A 22,347-nucleotide genomic window follows, 5' to 3' on the forward strand; every position below is an offset into this window, starting at 1 on the left:
TAGGGATGAGTGCAAACAAAAGTGGCAGCAAGTGCACTGTCACAATCTTTTGAAATTCATCAAGTAGGGATGTTCCATTAAAGAAAAGATGGATCCATTATGTACCGGCTTTTAAATAGGAAAAGAACAGATACATTACATAGTACTTTGATGTTAGTTCTGGAAAGGATTGTTGAACAAATTACATGGGACTACCTGGGGAAGGAGGTAATGGTCGCCAAAAAGTAGCAACTCACATTGCCTAAACTGCATCCTATTAAAGAAAGAGCCGGGGGGGCGGGGGGAAGGAGCTCATCTTCTCTTAATGAGTAATTAGACCTGAATAACAGTAATATAACAAAAAGCTAGCATTATACATTTTGATAAGTATAAATGCAGGAAGAATCTAGCAGATTCAAAGAGTCAATTATACGAATATAGAATGCGGAAGAGGAGGCATGGTGTAATTTAATTGACTTCCAGCTCACAGGTTCTAAATATAAGACTGGAATATTGAGAAATTCCAAAGGCGGCACTGAAGAACAAAAATTTTGGATCTGAACTATGAGAATATGGGTTTGAAAGCCAGCTTCTCATGTCATTGCTTGTTTAAGTAGGGAATGTGCTAATTTTCTGCTTCTTAACCAAACCATGGCATTGCTTTGGTGAGTGAAGATTTGTTGAATTTTTAAAATTTAATTAATGTATTTCCATATTTATAATATCCAACCGATAGCAGTAACTCTGATTTTGGTGAATATTATGCAAGGCCATATTAACAGAAAGAGGTGCTGTTTACAAGTGGATAAGAAGACTCATTAACATCTGTGGTAGGGGATCAGTGCTGTGGCACAGCAGGTTCTGCCGTCACCTGGGAGGCCAGCAACCCCTATCAGAGCGTTAGTTCAAACCCTAACTACTTTTTTGATTCATTTTCTTCTATGCACCCAGCAAAGCACAGGGAGAAGATCAAGTTCTTGGACTTCTGCCACTTAAATGAGAGATCTGAGTGGAATGCCTGGCTGGCTGGCTTTGAACTATCTATCCCAGCCTGAATCATTGAGGCCATTTGGGGAGTGAACCAGCAAATAAAAGATCTTTCTCTGTCACTACTTCTTTCTTTAAACATTTACAATAAAACTTTAAAAATGATCTGCATTAGTTGAGACACATCCCTGTATTAATTTCTGGGTGCCATATTTTATGGGGAACATTAAAATTTTAGAGCATCCATAAAAGAGCAACCACACTGTTCAACTTAATAAGCAGAATTTTTCTGTTATACATATTAGAGTAGGCACCGAGATGAGAAAATGACATCTGCTACATATTTGCCTCTAGGGACTCAGGGACTAGTAATAGAACTAGGATTGGCAGCGCAACTGCAATGGGGTGAGCCTTGTAAAATAAGAGAGTTTTTGTAATCCAAGAACTTTTGGGCAAAAGGAATAATGCAGCTGTAGAAGTCGGTGTAGTGAGGGGTGACGAGTCCTTGACTACTGAGGACAGTGTGTGCAGAGGGGAGGTGAAGCTAGAGACGGGGATGCCAACCACTTCACCAAGGGTTTCTTCATGCACACTGCCAAGCAGATTGCATTTGATGCTAGATGCAAAGTAGAGAGCCTGAAGTATCGAGGGTTCTCACTTGAGCTAGGGCACTTGAGTTGTTGTAGATGGATGAGTTGCCAGTGTGGGAGACAGTTGGGAGACCTAAGGGATGAGTACTGAACTAAGACAGTAGTTTTAATTGTAGGGAATGCACCCAGGATATATTAAATGGAAAGGAGAAGGAGAGAGTGAAGATGGCACTAAGTTTCTTGCATGCCTAGGTTATTACCACTCCGACGATTCAAAGGAAGAATTTTGGTAAGGGAATTAATTGCAGCATCAACTTTAGAAATGTTGAATTTGCAATGGTGTGGAATCACAGTGAAAATTCCGGGACATGCCATAGGCAAAGGACTTGCTCTTAGGAGATAAGCCAAGGATGCAGACTACCTTGAAGCCAGGGGTGGCTCAGCTACACAGGTGGTTAAATATGTCAGGGAGATTATGTGGGCAGAATAAAAGACTGAAACTGACAAAGTGGAAAGGGACTTTTAAGAGGGCCCTGAGATGATCGCTTTTCCATCTAGAGTCTGAGAAGAAAGCATTCCATAGAAAGCAGAAAAGCTAGAGGGATCAAATCACAGACATCAAGAAAGAACACATTTCAAGGGGCATGGAGTGGGTAACAGTGTGAAGAACTGCAACAGCACAGCAAGATAAAGATTAATCAAGACACAATGGAGTTAGCAATTAAGAGTTCTCTCTGATTTAATAAAATCGTAGAACAAGATAACTATGTAAGATAAATGTGCTTGATACATATTAAAAGTAAGGTTCAATAGCGATTTGAACATGAATAATTAAAGTTACCCCATAAGAGGTTGGACTGGTGAATTCTTTGTTGTACCAAGTGCTGAAGCTGAGGCTAACCACTTTTTATGGGTTCTCCCAGGACGAGTTTCCTGAAATGGACAGGAATTCGACTATATATCCAGGAAGACAATTTATAACTCTGAAAACCTTTGAAACCTAAAAAAAAACTCCTCCAAGTATAGAACTCAGGAAGAGTAAAACAAAATGTTGGATAATTAGAACTCTCCCGAGAGATCAATATAAAATACGTGAATGATAGCATAGAAAGGAACGCACCTCTATATTAGATCTCAGATCCAACAGACAAAGACAGATACATGGTTTTCAGGGGCCTATGAATAATGCAGAATTGATTTGAAATGATGACTTTCAATCATCTTTAAGAAGATGTACATTCTTCTTTTCAAGAAAAGTTAGTCAAGTACTGGGGTTTCTGTTCTGCTGTGTTCATTCACTGTTTTCAGGCTCTCACTTAGCATGTTTGCTGCTATCTGCTAAACATCAGATCTTTCTGCTTCCGTATCATACCTAATCTCACACACACACACACACACACACACACACACGTATCAGCACAAAAATAATGAATCACATTGATACTTGCCTATGAAATTCAAGACCAAATTCTACTTTCCTTCTCAGAATGAAACAAAAACAAAAGGAGCAAATGCAAATCCATTTGAAAAACCATGTACTAGGAATTCTGAAAGACTATTTAGAAAGTTATTGTCGCTATTTTTGGATTGGCTTCCACTGATAAAATAATCCAGGGACAGGGCCTGGTGTGATAGCATAGCAGTTCAAGTCCTCGGCTTGAATGTGCCAGGATCCCATACGGGTGCCCGTTCTAACCCCAGCAGCTCCGCTTCCCATCCAGCTCCCTGCTTGTGGCCTGGGAAAGCAGTCAAGGATGGCCCAAAGCCTTGGGACCCTGCACTCGTGTGGGAGACCTGGAGGAAGCTCCTGGCTCCTAGCTTCGAATGGGCTCAGCTCCAGCCGTTGCGGCCGCTTCGGGAGTGAACCATCCCTGGAAGACCTTCTGTATATCTGCTTTTGCAACAAAAAAAAATCCAGGAACAGAGGCTGACTCCTGACTACAACTCACCTGTTTTCATGAGCAGAGTGGGAATGTTTGTAGCTCACTAGCGATGAGAGACCAGAAGTTCCTGTCTCACTTTTCAATGTCTTAGAAGAATAGAGAAATAATTTAAAGTTTATTTATTTGGAAGGTTGAGTGACAGAACATGAAGAGAGAGACAGAGAAACAGAGATCTTTCATCTGCAAATTTGCTTCTCCAATGGTCCAGATCTGGGATTGGCCCCAGAATGGCCAATGCCAGGAGCCCATAACTCCATCCACACCTCCCAAATGGATACCAGAGACCCAAGCATTTGGGGCATTCTTTTCGTCTTCCTGGGTGCATGGGCAGGAAGTCAGGTCAGAAGTAGGGCATCTAGGAGCAGTGAGAATGACTGCTCTCCCTGAAATTTAATTGGCTCATCTTTATTTGTCCCTTCACATTTTTTTGTCCTCCCCATGAAATAATCCTGCTGTTTCAAGGAGTGTAGTACTTTCCCTAAACACTACACTTCTCAGTCTAAGAAGAAAAGTCACTTCAGGGTTGGGCATTTGGCTCGGTAGTGAACATCCACTTCTCATGTCAGGGTGTGTGGGTTCGACACCTCCTCCAGCTCCTGATTCTAGCTTTGTTTTCATGTGGTCCAGTAGTTAACATCCACTTCTCATGTCAGGGTGTGTGGGTTCGACACCTCCTCCAGCTTCTGATTCTAGCTTTGTTTTCATGTGGTCCCCAAGAGGTGGCAGTGACAGATCAAGGAACTGGATTTCTACCACCTACCACCAATCCATGGTCATCTGGATTAAGATCCCAAATGCTCTTTGAAAGAGGATTTGATGAAGAAACTGTTGTACATCTACTCTATGGAATACTATTCAGCATTAGAAAGAATGAAATTCTACCATTTGCAATAAAATGGTTCCAACTAGAGACCATTATGCTCAGTGAAATTCCAAAAGGACAAATATCATATGTTCTCTCTGATATAAGGCAAACTTCATGCAAAATGCAAAATCAACAGATATATAGATAAGCATGATGTGCATATATTTATCTAGAGGATCTGTATAATGGAGGCAAGTATACCATGAAGTGGGGATATATTACAGTATTCATCCCTACTTCTGAATAAAAGATGGACTCCCAATGAAACTATTAAATTTATCTTGACACTAGAATGCTGGACTTTATACCATTCTTGATACCTACAATGTCAGGATCCACTTAAATACAGGAATGATGGACTTGTGACTGACAGAAAGGGACCAAACTATTGTATAATAAGGGAAGAACAGTGGTGGGAGAGGGAGTGAAAATCCCTGAGCCTAAGAAATCGTATCATGAAAACTAAACAATTTTTAAAAATTAATGTGCTTTGGAAATATGGAAATGGATATGGACTAAGCATTAGATTTTAGAACCTTAAAATTATATTAAAAGAACATACAATGCTAAAAAAAAATACATCCCTTCTGGCAGGTTTGGCCTGGGCCAAACTCTGGTTGTCACAGACATTTCTGAAGTAAATCATCAGGTAGATGACAACAATCTTTCTGTCCATAATTCTCTACTTCTCAACTCAGTAGCTTAAAATAAATAATTTAAAAACAAAAAATGAGGTACTTAAAATTCAAGGAAATGAAGAAGTCACTCAAGGTCAAGAAAATAGAGAAAAGTGACCCACCTTCAACTCAAGCCGATGGTATTGCTTATCTCTCTGAAATCTATGGACATCATCTTATGTAAATATAATTATCATGCCTCACACATGATTCAGTACCCAGTTCACATTTAATATTCCCCCAGCTATCTCAAAAATTATTTTATGCCATTGGCTTGTTCAAATTAGGGTTCCACCAAGGTTCAATTGTGTATATGCTTGTTAAGCGTCACTCATTTGGAAACTCCCCTTTATTAACTTCCACGCCATAGACATGCTGAACATACCGGGTGAGTTGTAGAATGTCCTTCACTGTAAATTTGCTTTCTTGTTTCTTTGTACTGTTTTCAGAAAATAATGTAGATGCTGCTTCCTTTCCTGTGCTTGCAAACCTCGTTTGTATCTCTAGTTTTCAGGAACTTTAGGATTTTATTTTATTTTATGATTTGCTTCTTTGCTTTAAAGGCAGAGTTACAGATAAAGAAGTAAACAGGGAGTGGGCAAGAGTCTCCTATCCTCTGGTTCATTCTGCGAATGCCTTCAATAGCCAGGGTTGAGCCAACCCAAAGCCAGGAGCCAGGAGCTTCATCTGGTTCTTTCACATGAGTACTGGACCACTAATACTTGGGACATCTGCTGCTCGTTTCCCACGATCAGCCAGGGAGCTGGATCAGAAGTGGAGCAGTTGGCACATGAAACGACACACATACAGGATGCCAGTGTCTTAGTTGGTGGCTTAACTAACTGTGCCACAATGCAGGCCCCAGAACCTGGTATTTTAGAACTTAATAATCGGTGCAAAGCATGGTCTGGATTTTCTGCAACAGTGCTTCCCACACTTGTCCATCGAGGATCACCACAACTCACAAAATCTCCTGATTTGTCTCATTTTTGGCTTTCTTGTCCTCTTTTCAGTATCACCTCTGCCTATCTTACCATGACTTGAACAGCCGGCTGGCTTACCACAGACCCAGGAGCTACACTTGAAATACAAGTTCAAGGGGGCACTTTGGTCTGCCTGATCCCACTTGGCATGGCCTCTATGCCACTCTCTCATCCCATCACCAACTGCACCTCTCCCTTTGTGTATCATACTCCCTCCTAGCTGCTCAATCATATAGATGTCTATCTTTAGAGCCTTTGGAGTTATTTGTGGATTCCACAAAAATGACTTTCACTCAGAGATCTGGATGGCTCTCTGTTGATTGCCAATCAGTTCTCAAAAATTATCTCAGATCCCCAAACCTAGCCACATTTTAGCGTTCAGCATTTCATCCAATCAATTTCCATTAAAGTACTTCCCACATCCATAATTGTTATTATTTACTTATGCACTATACTTTCTCTCACTAACTAGCTTTAGCTTGTTTCTTAAGAATGCTTAAGATTTTTCGGGGAATTGGTGTCTTGGCACGACAGCTTAAGTCACCTTCTGCAGTGCTGACATCCCATTTTGGAATACCACATTCACATGGTTTGAACCTGAGATGTTCTGCTTCTGATCTAGCTCCTTGCTGGATCAACAGGGGATGGCAAACACGGGATGGTTCAGGGACTTGGACATCTGCCATGCATATGGAAGACCTCAATGGAATTGCAGGCTTCAAGCCTGGCTAGCCCTGGCCATTGCACACATTTGAGGAATGGAAGCAGATGGATGCACTTTCCCTCTCTTTCTGCAACTTTGGCTTTCAAATAAATAACTAAATGCATCTTTTAAATATTTCTCATTGTCTAATATTTTCCATCTTTTTACTTGCTTGTTCATCGCCTATCGCTCTCCATTTCAAGTTCAGCGCTGCGAAGGCAGAGGCTTTCCTGACTGTACCTCCAATGTTTGGAATTGTGTCTGGCAGGTAGTAACTTCCCCACACATCACACAGAATCAGTGAACACCAAATGCAGCTAGCTTGTTTACACACAGTTCTGACTCCCGCACTACAGCCTCCAGCTGATCTTGACACGAGATTAAATGTTTGTTGTAAGCTATGTGCTTTAAAAAGATGCAAGACATCTTCACACTTTATATTTCTGAAAAAAAAATACCTTTGTGACCATCATATTCTTATAGATACAGCAGTGTGACAACATCAGTGGCAGAAGTGGGTGCATGCCCTAGTGGTTGAACCACTGATTGGGATTCCCAAATCCCGTTCTGAGCTGTGTGGGCTCAAGTCTGAACTTCACCGGTAATTCTAGATTTCTGCTGATCTGAACCCCAGGGGTTGATGACTCAAGTAATTGTTTGCTACCCACACAGAGAAATCAGATTAAACTTCTGGCTTCCAACATTGGACTGACCAACCCCAGCTACTGCAGACATGTAAGCAGTGAAATGGTGGATGGAAATGTTCTTCGTATCTTTATCTCTGTCTCCATTTCTATCTCTCAGCTGTTCTGATAAACAAAATTTGAACAAAGCATAAGCAACAAAATGGCTTATCTTACCATTGCTGCAAAGCTAATATGTTCGCATTGTTTGATAAAAAGATAAAGCTGTATGCATTATTTTACATTCATTTAATCGATTTTTCACATGCAGGCACCAGCACAGCACGGTTGAATATTTGCAGTACAATCATCATGCAATTTATATATCAAGATAGAGGTCATAATTTATTCAACATTATCCCTGGTAATTATTATCGAGCATTTTAATTTTCAATACTTAAAGGCATGTGTATCCTCTGTGAATCCAACAAAGGAAAAACACTCACTAATAGAGTAAATTAACATAATGGACTCTAAGAATTAAGCTAATGACTTGTCTCTAAGTCTGCAACACACACACACACAAAAAAAACCCAATGAAATATAACAGATTAGAAAATTACCACCTTAATCATCGACTGACAAAAGCACAAACACAGTTCTGCATTCACTTACTTCCACCAGTAGCCTGAATCCTTCCCTCTTCTTGATTTCATCCACCAGGTACCTAAAATTAAAAATAACAAAAACATGTTCTTCAATCAGAGTGTCATGATTATGACTAATGCATATGATAAGGCTGTTATTTCAGATGCATTGATAAGGCTCTAAGATAGAATGTATGGGTACAGATACGGGTATAGCACATTTAAGCAGAAGCCCCGGGACCTATTGCAATTTCTGGATCTGAATAACAAGATTTACCTTTTGATGAAATCGTTATCTATCTCACACGTCAGCAGCAGACTTTAACCCCAGCAGAAAAAGCCACAGATCTATCTATAGACATGTAGGTTTCACATCCATATTCAAGATGGAGACTTAGCAGACACCTAAACTGCCTTGCTGACAGAGAGTTTTTGGTATGTAATCCTTGCTTGTGAATGCTCATTGATGAGCAAAGAAGATGGACATCTTTTCTAAGGCTAGCACAGAGCAGAGGGGGCTGAAAATCAGCATGATGTCAGAGGTAAGTGGGCTGGAGCCATTGACCCAGCGTCTGTGATGTCACCTTTTTAACCACACTGGGAGCGAAAAGCACAGACACAGGGGATGCAGAATACAACAGGGTAGCAGCTGAGTGCTGTGTGCCTCTCATGCGAAATAACCAGAAACAAGGTTAATATCTCGAAATTTGAGAATGGTAAACTAAAACGTACTTCACTGACTGAAGCTACGATGATGCAGCTATTGAATTAGTGAACGGTAAAAAAAAAAAAAAATGAGATCCTGAGAAAGATGGCTCGTTGACTTCATGGCTAAAGACTTTTGGAAAAAAAAAAAACACAAAGTAGCTTCTATCCAGGCAGACATGAACACAGAGGGAAGGAAGGAAGGGCCAACCCAAGCTGTTGAAGAATATCCGAGGGTGTGAAGAGAGGATGCAGAGCGGATGAGTACACCTCTTTCAACAGCTTTCTAACTCTGGACCATCATAATTGTCTAAACTTGCATAACTTTAGACAACAAAATTAATGAAAGAAAAATATATAGGGAGCCCAGAATAAAAGAAATGGAAATGTGTATAATTTCTGCCTATACAAGCAAAGCTTTGTGAACCACTGCTTTTGTCATCTTCTCCTTCACTTCTCTGTTAACTCAAACCCCTTTTTGTAGCCCTCCTTCCAAGGAAACTGCATGACCACATAGACCCTGAGCCTCTGCAATGTATTTCTGCTTCTTCAGAAATCTTGGGCATGACGCTATTTCAGAAGATACTGGTGATGCAGCCAACCAACTTTGTGAGACTAAGCCAATTCTTTAGCCTACCTGGATCTGATTCAGTTTCCTCTTGCATGCAATGAAAGGTTGGACAAAACAGGTAAAAGACTTCCCCCAAAGAGTGTGAGTTACAAATATACACGCATTATCTGTAATCTCAGTTTAAAACACTTCTGTCATAATGGCTGACCTTGCTCCTGGAGAAAAGAAATGCTGAAACTGAGCAGAATTATTTCTATCAAAATTTTATTTCTTGATAATCATGTAGACCTGGACTGTGTGTGTGTGTGTGTGTGTGTGTGTGTGTGTGTGTGTGTGTGTGTTGTGGAATGGATGGTATCAATGTTTTCACTGGTGTCACTCTATGAGCTTATAAAGCTTCATGCTGTTCCCTGGTAGGGAAGAGCTGCCCACATAAAAGAGCTCCACTCTCAAATAGGTTTGAGCACTGCAGAGCACATCAATTAAATAGCTCCTGTCTACAATTAGAGGCACACCTGCCTTACTTCAGGAGGGCATTTCTGGAGCTGGTGGGATAGTTCAGCAATATCATCAGGAAGTGGGCATTTTTCATTTCAGCCAAACATACTCAGAATGTTGCTGAAGCCTCCTGGCAAGTTCAACAGATGACAGCACAACTGCACACAGCAGTGTGTGGAGTTAGAGCAGTGTCCCAAGGGGGGAACAGAGAAACTACAGAAAAAGACCTATTATTTGTACCTACACCTCTCACTACTGAGATAAGGATATTTTCCTCAGACATCTTCACAGTTTCTGTACTTAGTGGCTGAATTATATACCCACCCCTCAACTCATTTTAACCAACAAAGACGATCGTCTAGGGTCCAACACAATACTTCAACAGGCTAATCTACTACCTGCAAGTGCCAGTATCCCATATCGACACTGGTTTTTGTCCCAGTTGCTCCACATCCCATCCAGCTCCCTGTTTACGGCCTGGGAAAGCATCCCAGGATGGTCCTAGTCCTTGGACCCCTTCACCCACATGGGAAACCCAGAAGACGCTCCTAACTTTAGAGACTCAGCTCCAGCCACTGTGGCCATATGGGGGAGTGAGCCACTGGATAGATCTTTCTGTTTTCTCTGTAAATCTGCTTTCAAATTAAAATAAATAAATCTTTTTTTAAAAAAGTCTAAACTCATGTTCTCAGCTGGAACATTGCTTCCTAAGTAAAATCAGCGTATTATTGGCAAGGAAGAAGACAGAATGGCTGTTGACTGTTCAATCAACAACGTATACTTCATGGTTAAAGCAAAGTATAAGCTATTTCTACAAAATAAGCCCTCTCAGAAACTATAATACTAATAAGCACTTTGAGTTTCCAAGAGGATGCTAGAGTAGTTAGCATTTTCCAAACATATTTCACTATGTTTGGAAGGCCATTCATTACGATTTCCTAGAAGCCTATTTCCCTACAGGAGTGCTAGTTTAGAAGGGTTTCATCTAGAGGATAGCTACACCTCCTTTTAAACAAATGGTGGAGGGAAATGAGTTGTTAGAGTTATGCTCTTTGCCTACATGTATGAAGCTGAGTCTTCAGAACTTTTTCCCAGTATACATGGAATCAGCCTTAAGGCAAAATACGTTTTCAAAACAGCAGCTAGGTGGTAGAATGCAGGACAAATATGTGTCTTCTGTTTTGGGATGTAATGAGGAAACCATGAAATCTTTTTATGAAAAGGTAAATGGAATCAGAAAGCAACAACAAGTTTCTAAAACTCATAGTTGCCCCTGTCAGCAAGGTTGGCATTAAGGATGCATCAGCAAAAGTTTTCAATAGTCTAGCTGGAGTAAAGCTCCTTCTAACACTCCATCTTGCTCTTGACGCATATCAATGATCACGTTGTTTCAAAACACTTAAAATTCTTCAATATTGCAGACTATAGACTCTCCAGTTTGTAATATGAATTCATTTAGGTTTTTAAAAAATTGTTCTTTTGGACTTCATTTGTTCTTCCACGAGACATTCTTCTTGTTCAGAGGCGTGCCAGACCCGTTCTCACTTCACTGATCACTGAGTCTCCAGGACTACATTATCGTCCCAGTCTCTTCTTCTCATTGGACCCTTCTTCTGTTGGAAGCACTGAGAAGTGCACAAGTCCTGAGACCTTGTCACCAGTGTGCTGCAGTTTCTACACACAACACAACACATCTAGGGGCCTGCTTGATTCATCACAGATACCCACATATTCTACCAATATTGAGATTTTTAAATAAAAAATACTATTGTAATGAAAATAATGAAAACATTTGTCCTACAGTCTTCTCGACTGTGTCTCTCTTGGCACTAGAGAAATACTCTAACACAAAAGTGCCATTGTGTAACAGTTCAGCTTTTTCATGGTGATGGCAATAAAATCCTCAGGTTTTTTTTTTCTGCAAGTTTGTGAAAGGGATGCTTCTCAAGAGACTACACATATTGTGTGTCAAGGGAATAGATAAACGATGCACGAGAGACAGAGCAGACTTGCAAAATGGAAACTCTTGAGCTGTGTGGTAACTGAGAAGATTCAGACACACGACTCCTCAAATCTTGCTTTGGAAATGCCCTTTCAGTGAGTGCTCATTTAACCTGTGTGCTACGGCAGAGACCTCCAAACTGCACAGAGCAGCAGGTAGACTTCAGATATTGGAAAACATTTCCCACTCTTCTAAGCAGGTACATCTGCTTTGTGCCAGGAGGAGTAGTTTGAACATTTACCTCTCTGGGCTTCAATTATACTTAATCACTTGTTGATTTAGGCTTTCAAATGTCACTGATGTTCAAACAACCAAAGCAAAAGTTATCTTAAGGAGTGTTCTCTCCTTTATTGGAATGACATTGTCAAAAAGGAAATGATGAAAAACCTTAGAGTTCTTCTAAGCACCGATTCTTTCTTTCCTGCCCCGATTTCTGACAATCCACAAAATTGGAATTGCTGCTCTCTTAGAAGTATCTGTCCTGTCTTTCGCAGAAGAGGGAGAGACACAACTGCTCAGCTTAGGTACCGATATTCTGTCCAAGCCTGGTCTTCAGGGCTGAGTGCTGCAGCACAGAGGTAAACTGCTCCCTGTGACACTGGCGACCCTCCAGGTCGCTCTGCTCCCCTCCCTCCCCAATGCACCTGGGAAGGCAAAACAAGATGGCCTAAGTACTTGGGCCCTGCAACCACGAGCAACACCTGGACAGAGTCCCTGTCTCGAGGCTTTAGCCTGGCCCAGTGCTGGAAATTTTGACTACTTGAGGAGTGAACCAGAAGATGGAAGATAACTGTCTTTTTTCTCTTTATCTCTCTTACCCCGAGCCCATCTTTCAAATAATTTTTTTTAATCTGTTCTTTCATTTTCAAAGTGAACATGCAAATTTCAAAATTAAGTTCTACTTCTGTACAGAAATATGAAGATAGTGTTTCTATGAAATTGCAACTTTGACCCTAATACAGGAGGAAAAAGTTGTGTAACTTTTTCAGCATTTCGAAGACCTGATTTAGGGGCCCGGAGAAAGGGGGTGTCTCAGCTGCTACAGATAAAGGAAATACAACTAGGCTGTCAACTGACAGATGTGGGCCCCATGTAGTAGCACTATGATGTACAGCTTCACTTTGCCAGAGCTGCTATTTACTGAATGAAATCACACTTGAAAATCAAACAGTGATACTCTCCGAAATGATGCCACATGAATGAGAACTGTTTTTATTTGATAAACTCAGAATTAAGTTGCCATGGGTAAGTGGGCTATAAGAAAAATGACATCTTCATTTCCATAAGTCAGTGACTTGAATGGATTTTGCTGACTGCACAAAGTCAATGAACTTCTAGAGTGGTGATCTAGATCATGTCGGGAGGCTGGTGATGGCCAATTGTTAATAAATATTCAGGAATGTTTATAAGCTACAGCTGTTGGTAGCTTTCAATTTGCCACGATAGGCATATTTACAGCATGGAAATGGACATGCGTTATAAACTGGGGCCTTTTTCCTCCTCCTGAGAACCAATTTAGCAGGTCACTAGTATGTGTGTATAGACCCAAGCAAACAAAACAGATCCTGGAATGGAGAAAATATTCCACCTTTCCTAGAAAGCAAAGCAGCCCATCAACCAGTGAATTTGAAAAGAAACAAAATCTTGAAAATAAAGGCTTTTTGTTGCTAATTTACTATAATTCTCAATTGCTGCAGAAACTGTCTTCAAGTTTATAATTATATCTTCATTCCAAGTGACATGCCTAAAGGGATTCTGCATTTTTTTCTTTGCATTGAGAAGAGTGAACAGGATGAATTTTACCTTACTCTAGGAAAACACTACTGCATACTAAAAGTGTGGAACATAAGGGAAGGCAAGAAAATTATTATGAGAAATAGCAAGAATGGGGGATGAGTTTTTAAATATTTAAATGTAGGTCACAGAGCCTGTAGTGATATGCTCATTGAAACGCTAATTCTACTCAATTCAACAAGACAAACATTTAAAAACAGTAAGTGTTTGCTGGCTAGAAACCGAACGTTAACATTTATACTCCTGTGATATAGCTCTTCAAAAATTAGAAAGCACCCTTGGACTCTACGCTAAATTCTCCTTTGAAGTGAAGGCTAACTTCATCAAAAAAAAATACAGTCGTCATAAATATATATGCTTAGCATTATTTGAGACACCTGTCATTGAATTATTTATAGCTAAAGATTTTTTTTAAAAATGTATATGTATGAAAAAAATGCTTCCACAGTTAAATAGCAGGAGGAAACACAGAACAAAATGAACAGCTATGATTATTGGTGGGATCCAGTCTCATTCTCTGACCACGAGGTATTTACCTCTCTGCCTCTGCATACACAGTGTAAGGCCCAAATACATATCTACAGGAGGGTTTGCCTCTTTCCCCAGGGTCAAGCTAGGGCCTGTGATTCAGTGACCACGGAACTCATCACTGTTTCCTGGCAACAATGACTAATTTGAAGATGGACATTTATCTTCTTCCAGAAGCAATCAGATGTTCTTTGGGATTGTTGAGAAAAACAACTGCCCTGCTGATCTTGGACCGACACAGGAATAAAGTCAGAAGAAGCAAAGTCCAGCTGAAAGACAGAGAAAGACCGAGCAACCCTTGAGAAAACACGAGGGGACTCTCCTGGATGCTGCTGGAACAGCACGATCTCCTTAGAGCAAAAAGAGAGAGCCATTTGTTCTTCATCTACCCCTCCACTTGAGTGTGCTTCTCAGTGACCTAGCATCCTCAAGGGCAGATCGGCAGTACTAATCTGTTCACAAGAAATGCATAGCAGATACCAAGGACTTTGCAAAAATTGATTTCATTGTTTGTGTCGCTTTAAAGACATACCTGACATGCACACGCACACACAGACGGGTACCTGGATAATGCAAGAGCACGATTCACTCTTTCTTCAAGGCCTAAGGTGCCCAGGGCCTTCCAGGTCATCCAGAACTTGAACGCATCTGGTCTTCTGCTGCACTGGATAGATTTATCTCCTGTGTCATAGCTGACATCATAGAACTTATCCTGCTGGAAGAGGTAAGACGCCTTGGCGGAGTAGCACTTCCTAAGTAGGTCCTTGGGAAAAAGAAGAAAGCAGGATAGCAAGAAGGTTTACTTTTATTGGTTCATCGTTCTTATTCACATGTTTGTTAACATAAAGAGAACATATTTTGTCTAATGCATAGGTACAGTTCAAAGAAGATGTTACTCCCCTCCCTCCCTTCACCTTTCTTCATTTTCAAATAATGTATTTTCAATTTTCTTTATAGTCAAAGGCTTAATGTTCCACCAAATAAAGAGTTCTTGTTAAAAGGCCATGGTTCAGCAGGTCTATACACAAGGACTATAAACAATAATTAAATCCCAAGAAGGCAATTTCACTGATGCACATTAAATCCTTTGACCATCTCTGCATTAGCTACCACAAATCAGAGAAAATGTCATACTGTCCAGTTTTAGAAAACACTTGATTTTAAAAACACAAATAAAAGAGTCTCTGTGACACTGGATCAAAGGTGGACCTCACTTAATGACTGTCTTATGTTGCACACAATTGACATACATCATTACTCATTATTTATCTGCCCAAAGATAATAGTGCTAAAACCAAGCTGCACAATTTCACTGATTGGCACTGTCCTTAGAACAGCTAGATAGACCAGTTTTGAGATGAATAAATCCACACTGAAACTTTAAAACTCCACACTGAAAGTTAGAAGGTTGGGAATCTTAACACAGTGTGTATACTTTATACAGTTTCCTAAGAAAAGGATATAGTCTTTAAACTAGATCCTTATTGAAAAGGCTAGACACAACAGCCGTGCATGGATAAATTCTGAGAAAAGGGCTATAGATGAGTGTTCAAGCCAGAATGAACAAGTTCTCACCATAGCAAAACATCAGTTCCATCCCAAAAAATCTTTTGTGTTGTCTCATGTAGGCTGCAACAAAATTCCATTTGTATTTACTGACTGCTTCCTTCTCACTGAGCAGTGAGTGACAACTTACTCTATTACTCTTAATGTTTTCCCTCACACCCTAAATTATCTTGAGTTGTAATCCATGTTGTATTCAGTGTCATCTGATGTCTCCCTAACCAGTCATTCATAGCTCTCACGGTTTAGCATCCTCTTCTTTCCAGTGTTACAAATATATTTTATGTCCATTACCCACTAGGTCATGTCCCATCTGTATCTTAGTTCACACCATGTGTTTGAACTTGTCTTTCTCTTGTTTACACTTTATGCTTCACAGCAACACATACTACCTGCTTGTAGGTTTTCAAATCTGCTAACACTAACCACTCCCTTCTTTTGGGTCCTCTCTCAAGTTTTCCTTCCCTTTCAGCTTCCTTCTCTGTACCATCTACTTTTGATATTCGACCACACCTGGTGGCCTGGTCCCATGCTGTTCCCACCCAGTGAGTAGTCATGACATATATTCTCTATTGTAGCCAAGAGAGTCCTAAAAAACAGGAATCACTTTGTACACATTTGTGTATCTATGGAATGTTACCCTGTGATTGTACTGGCCCAGAATACCCTCACTAAGCCATCAGGTCAAAGACAATCACATTCCCGATTTGCCACACTTCTCTCCCCATCCTGTGGGGGTTGAGTATGACTAGAATTACATGGATACATAAGTCTCAATGAAGCAAAGCTACTAGTCCTTTAAGGAAATGACACCAACATCCCCCATGAGAACAGGGTTCCTCAAAAATGCTCTTTTGTGATTGCAGTGAATTAAATGTGCCTCATTTCAGTTTGTCACTAAAGAATGAGAAGAAGAACAGCAAGCTATCACATTGCACAATTGAAAGCACACATTTGATGGTTTCTCAACATCATTGCCTTTGGTAGGCATTGTTCCGGAATCAAACGTATTCCATTACCAAAGGCTTGATTTTACAAGATGTATAACATTTCATACCAAATGTGATGAAGGATTCCCAATCTCACCCATCCAGGATCCACAATGATCTGGGTGCAAAATAAAGAATTACCACTCAGCACCCAGTCTGGCTCTGGTCGATACTCTAAGTGAACACAAAAGAAGAGTAGATTGCTCTGACTTAAACACCCTTTACTCTTTCATCTTCACTGTGATCTTATCAGCAGTCTCAGAACTGGTCATAGCTACCACCATTGCATCTCCCTACCCTAAAAGGTCAGGGGATTTAGCTATTGTTTCCATGGCAACCATAGTTCTGGCTATATATTACAGCATTAAAAGGCCACTGCATATATTTTAAGGAAAAGAAAACATGTATGCACATTGACAACACAGACATGCACACACATATGTGTGCTTATAAGGACATTGTGATTACAAATCCACTTGCATTAATGTATTCGAAACTCCCCCCAAAGCACATGAACTTTGGACATGTCTTGGGCAAGGTGTGGGTGCTACTATTAGTGATGGAGAGAGCCTGCATCATCATAGGCTAATGCAGAAGAGATGAGTCGAGAAAGCACACAGCACAGTGACTGGCTATCCTTCAGTGGTGACACAGTTAATTTCATCGCACTGAAAAATCCTCCTGCCTTGGGAAAGTTCCATAAAAATACAACTGGAAGCTGGGGATTTACTTTATCAAAAATAAATGAAAATAGTTCCCCCCAAAGTTCCTGCTTTGCATTTTAGTTTATACACTTGTATTAAAATGGATGAGCTGTCCTTTAGTTTTAAGATATACATCAGCTAGCATAAGATGCTCAGATCTCTGGAGAAAACATTTTGGAATAAGTCTAGTAAAAGTTAACATTTTTGGGGAAAAAAAGGTAATGAGTTATTATTATGCTATCAAATACAGGGATCATCTTCAGACCCGTAATTCTTCAGAACCATAAATACTAGCTACATGAATTTCAGCAACAAATATCCAATGGGAATCTCAGGTTATTTATACTGTGCTATTAAATGAGATTGTTCTCAGAGATTAGTGCAGCTCATATCAGGACTGGTTCATTGCAAGTGAGAGAAGCTTAAGCAACACAAAGAGAGTTTTAGAGCTCATTATGGGCATAGGTTCAGCCTAGAAGTAGAGGACCCATATCCCAAGTGGAGCAGCTGGGTTCACTTTCCAGTTCCAGCCCCTGATGCTAGCTTTATCCTAACACAGGCCCTGGGATGTAGTGTTGAGGGCTCTAGTAATTGAATTCCTGCTACCTCTTACATGAGTGCTAAATTAAGTTCCCAGTTCCTGGCTTTGATCTGGGTCCCAATCCCAGTATTGAGAGCATTTCAGCAGTGAAAAAGTAGATATGAGCTTTGTTCCTATTTCACATTTCTGAAGCCAATAAGTTTTTGAAAGACTTAAGCACCATCTCATGTCATCGCCAGGCAACGTTGGGTCGGGTTGAATCAGATCCCTCTTGAGTACACTCTTTCCCTCTTGCTGGTAGGAAACCTGGAGACTGAGGCAGGTGTGATGTGTAAATGTGGAAAGGGACCTTGTTTGGAGAGATGATGGGGATGGAGACAGGGCAGCTCCTCCAGGTGATGCCACTGGCAAAGGTTCCCTCTTGACCTTCGTTTGGCTCTTCTAAGCCCTGTGCCCTCTGTGCTGCCACCCATCCTCATCTAGGCTGCACTTCCCAGAGGTAACATGAATTCTGCTGAGTTGGTTTAGAGACAACCTCCCCACCTTGGATATCTGATCACCTCTGATGTCTGACCCAATTCTTCAGTTCTCACTCCTCAAATCTGATTACTCTGAGCTGTCTTAAGCAGAAGCATTTTCCAATCTGTATCCCGCTTTCAATCCCTCTCCCCTTTTTTTGAGTCATTTGCTATCTGTTGGCCTCATCCTACTTCCTGGCTGTAAGTCCTGAATTGTCCACCCTATAGTCAGGATTGTGCTCAGTTCGACCCTGAGGATTCTTTCCTTGTTGAAATAGCTCCTGGGAAAATGATATCTTGCTTCCTTACAGTTTGGCTCTTGTTTCCTTCAACATTGCTCAGAGAGAGCACGCCACCCTTACCTTTCCAACCTGAGCCTTTATCTGAGCCTTCAGCTGGACAAACCTAGCAGGAAACCAATTGGAAAGGGAACCTAAGAATTGGGGAGGTTTTAGGAGTCAGGTCCCCTTGCGGAGCAAAGCTGCAGGAGATGCATAACGGATTTCACCTAAAGAGAAACAAACGACAAGCATACTTTACAAAAACCACAACTCCGATTTTCATTCCCTACAAATAACCATTACTGAGTCGCCACTATTTGCCAGATGCTGTAAATGCATGAACTCATTTAAATCTCCCAACAACCAAAGAGCTTTATTATTTTCACTAACTCCATTCTACACAGTTTGCAACACATCAACATTCAGTTGATTACTGTAGGTCATGTAGCTATTGAGTTTCAACAAATGATGCTTAGATTTAGGACTTGAACCCTTAATCCATTACAACTCTAGTGAATCAATAGGATATGGGAGTGCATGTGGAAGAGGGTGCTTTATAAGCACCCAAGAAGGGTTCTTGAAGAGGCGGTTAAAAGGAACAAGGCAGCAAACAGCATATTGCATTAGAAGCCAGAATTACCAAGATCCTGTTTCAACCCTTTCTTTGTTCTGTAGAGATGACTTCTGGCCTTTCTTTGTGGTTTACACTGTGTTTCTTAATCAGATCAGATTCTTCTGAATACTTGTGACTCTAGGGATACTTAGGGATATCATCAAAAGTCTGTAAGGGATCAGCAGGTTGCATATTTCCCTTCTCATGATTAATCACAGCAGCTTTGATTTCCATGAGCAAATCAGACTCTGAAGTCTTTTCTGGAGGTAAACAAACATCGGGATTTCTGTAGGTTATAAACATGCTTATATTTCCTCCCTCCTACAATTATGCTTTTTCAGTTTATCAGTCAGAAGTGATCAAAAACTCTGCTCAATGTCTGCTTCCACATTCTGTCTCATGAAACCACTGTTTACATGCAAAAGAAAAAGTATCAACTAAATTCCTTAGAAAACAGATATTAACCAAATGTTACTAATCAATTCCTTCTAAATTATGTGTAGAGGATTCATTATCTAATAAGCACCACGATGCCAGGAGCTTGAGTAAGTACATGGCCTATTTGTCACTAAATGAACAGAACCACATTCAGGGTGCAGGTACAAGAAACATTTGGTGTAAACTAGAACATAAAAATGAACTCACAAATGGTTATACCCTCTGTCATTGGCTTTATTTACTTTTCAAGAAAAAGCTTTATTTATTTTGAAAATTTATTTCTTTGTTTGAAAGGAAGATGGGAGAGGAGAGGAGAGAGAGAGACAGTGAGACAGATTTCTCATGCACTGATTTACCCCTCAAATGGCTGCAACAACCAGGAGTGGGACAGGCAGAAGTCAGGAAGCTCTAGCTCCCTCTGAGTCTTTCCCGCATGAGGAGCAGGGACCCTAAAATTTGGATCATCTGCTTTTGTTCTCTCAGGTATAGCAACAGGGACATGGATTGGAAGCAGAGCATCTGGCACTCAAATGATCACCTGTATGGGATGCTAACATCACAGGTTGTACCTTTTCCTACTGTGCCACAACACCAATTCCAGAGAAAAGATTCTGAGTGTCTTAACATGAAGATATTCCCACGGGTTTATAGAAAATGTAATTTAAAGGTAAGTTTATTTTAGTGCCACATTTGCATATGATGGGGTTTCAAAATTTCATGGAAAAGGCATATTAAAAAGAAGTTATATATACATGAATTATAAAAACATTTTGCATTGAAATAAATGAATACCTTCCTATACAAGAACTGTGCTAGGCACTGGTGATGTCACGGCACATGAGAAGCGTACTGTCCTTAAGAAGTTTCAGAATGGGCTAACGGGAGGAGAAAAAGCAACTGGAGTACAGTGCACTATAAAAACAAGAACAAGATGCTACAAAGACAGGTCATCTTTCCAAGGGATGTTAGATAGAGCTTTTCAGGTGAAGGACTGTGTCAGCTGAGAGGTGAAAGACAAACAGCAGCTGGAAAGAAGTCGAGGACAGAATGAGCCCAGTGTGACTTCTACTAATGAATGAGGTAGAGTCTAGCCAGAGAGAAGAGGTTGGGAAGTAGAGAGAAGCCAGATCTCCCAGAATCTTACATGGCACAATAAGAATGATTTGGCAACGAGAGCTCCACAGGCACACACACAGATTACAACTTACACTTCGGCAGTGATTTGGAAGAATAAAGCGAGAATCAGCAAACGTGGACTCTGGTTTTTGATTTAGTCACTTAGTGTCAGAGCTCAAAGCCAGTCACTTCACATCGCGGGCTTCATTTTTCTCACCGTTTTAATGGAACTGACGATACTTGTTCTAACCACTGTACATGAATACTGAAAAGAAGAATGTGGATTGATGTGGACCGGGAACACCCCTCAGCCTCTGGCCAACATCCAATCCACCACACATTCTTTCCAGCACATTCCTGCATCCTTTGTCCCTTCCCTGCCCTCAGCAACCAGTTTTGCTTGGCTTTCTTCATGCTTCCAGGCAAGCTTCAGGACAGAATATGAACCTTAGGGTTCTCATTGGTATTGAAACGAACATTTTCACAATCCTCACTCACCTCCCCTTTTTAATGTATTGTATTTGCCAGTTACAGAGTTGTAGAAATGGACCAAGTAGGCACAATCTGTTAGGATGAATAAAAAAAAAAAATCTTAGTGTAATAGGCAGTTATGTATGGTCTTCATCTTCCAAATGGAACTGAGCCTGAGCTTACTTAAGATCACATCCTTGATGGCCTGGGTGCTGTGGCTTTTTACAAGGCTCAGGGTGATTTGAACTGGTGTGGAGTGACAGTCGGTTAGGGAATGACCTGAGAGATAAAGAGCTGACCTACAGGCAGGTATAATCTTTATGGCTGCCTTCAGTTTCCTTATACAGAGAGGGGGAAACGGTTGTGCTAACTGGTTGCTGAATAATCTGCATAGGGTGATGGAAGGGGGGAAGCACAGGGGAACCCCAGTGCTACTTTTTTTCAAAAGCAATTAATTGAATCATAGAGAAAGCAAGTGTTTTGTACTGAGCCATCATTCTTGATACTCTGAGAGAAGTTTTCCATGATGGACACTTACATTTGTTTTCAATCTTTGCTCCTCTTTCGAGAATTGCTAAATTGCTCTGCGGAGGTAACTGGCGCTCTTTCCCTTCACATTTTTGGCCTGTTTTGTAAAGTGCCCTCTCACTGCGTTGTAAGTTGTGAATTAGACCTTTCACCTCTGTGCCACGACTCAGGTGGAAAGAGGCCAGAGACACACGGCATCCCTTGCGGACAGGAGCTCTCACTACCTTCTGGCTGTCGCTCAGTTAAGGCAAGTGTAGACGTCATAGGGTCCCAGCCTCCTTGGACTCACCCACGTTCTCAATCGGTCCCTTGAGCTACTCTGCCCTCCAGCGGTAGCACAGCAGCATCACAGCAAAATGAATGAAGGAAATAGAAGCTTTCAAAGCATTTGTTTTCATAGCCCAAAAAGGCTGGGTGGTGATAAGGTGCTGGGGTGAAGGAAAAATGAACCAGAGGGAGGAGACTGGAATTTTTCTAGTGCCCACTCTAA

The 22,347-nt window shown here is 40.8% G+C and overlaps 1 protein-coding gene across 1 annotated transcript in view; it reads right to left on the reverse strand.

Moving 5' to 3' along the window:
- The window catches only part of GADL1 (glutamate decarboxylase like 1), a 123,221-nt gene that overhangs the window by 41,598 nt on the left and 59,276 nt on the right, over positions 1–22,347 (reverse strand). Inside the window, exons 12-13 of the mRNA XM_041003895.1 lie at positions 14,659–14,858; positions 8,026–8,077 (exon numbers count right to left, since the gene is read on the reverse strand). Coding sequence (XP_040859829.1) covers positions 8,026–8,077; positions 14,659–14,858 — 252 coding nt within the window. The remainder of the gene's footprint in view (positions 1–8,025; positions 8,078–14,658; positions 14,859–22,347) is intronic.

This window comes from Ochotona curzoniae, unplaced genomic scaffold, assembly GCF_017591425.1.
Source record: "Ochotona curzoniae isolate NIBS_2020 unplaced genomic scaffold, NIBS_Ocur_1.0 contig_1302, whole genome shotgun sequence".
In the NCBI taxonomy this organism is placed as follows: Eukaryota; Metazoa; Chordata; class Mammalia; order Lagomorpha; family Ochotonidae; genus Ochotona; species Ochotona curzoniae.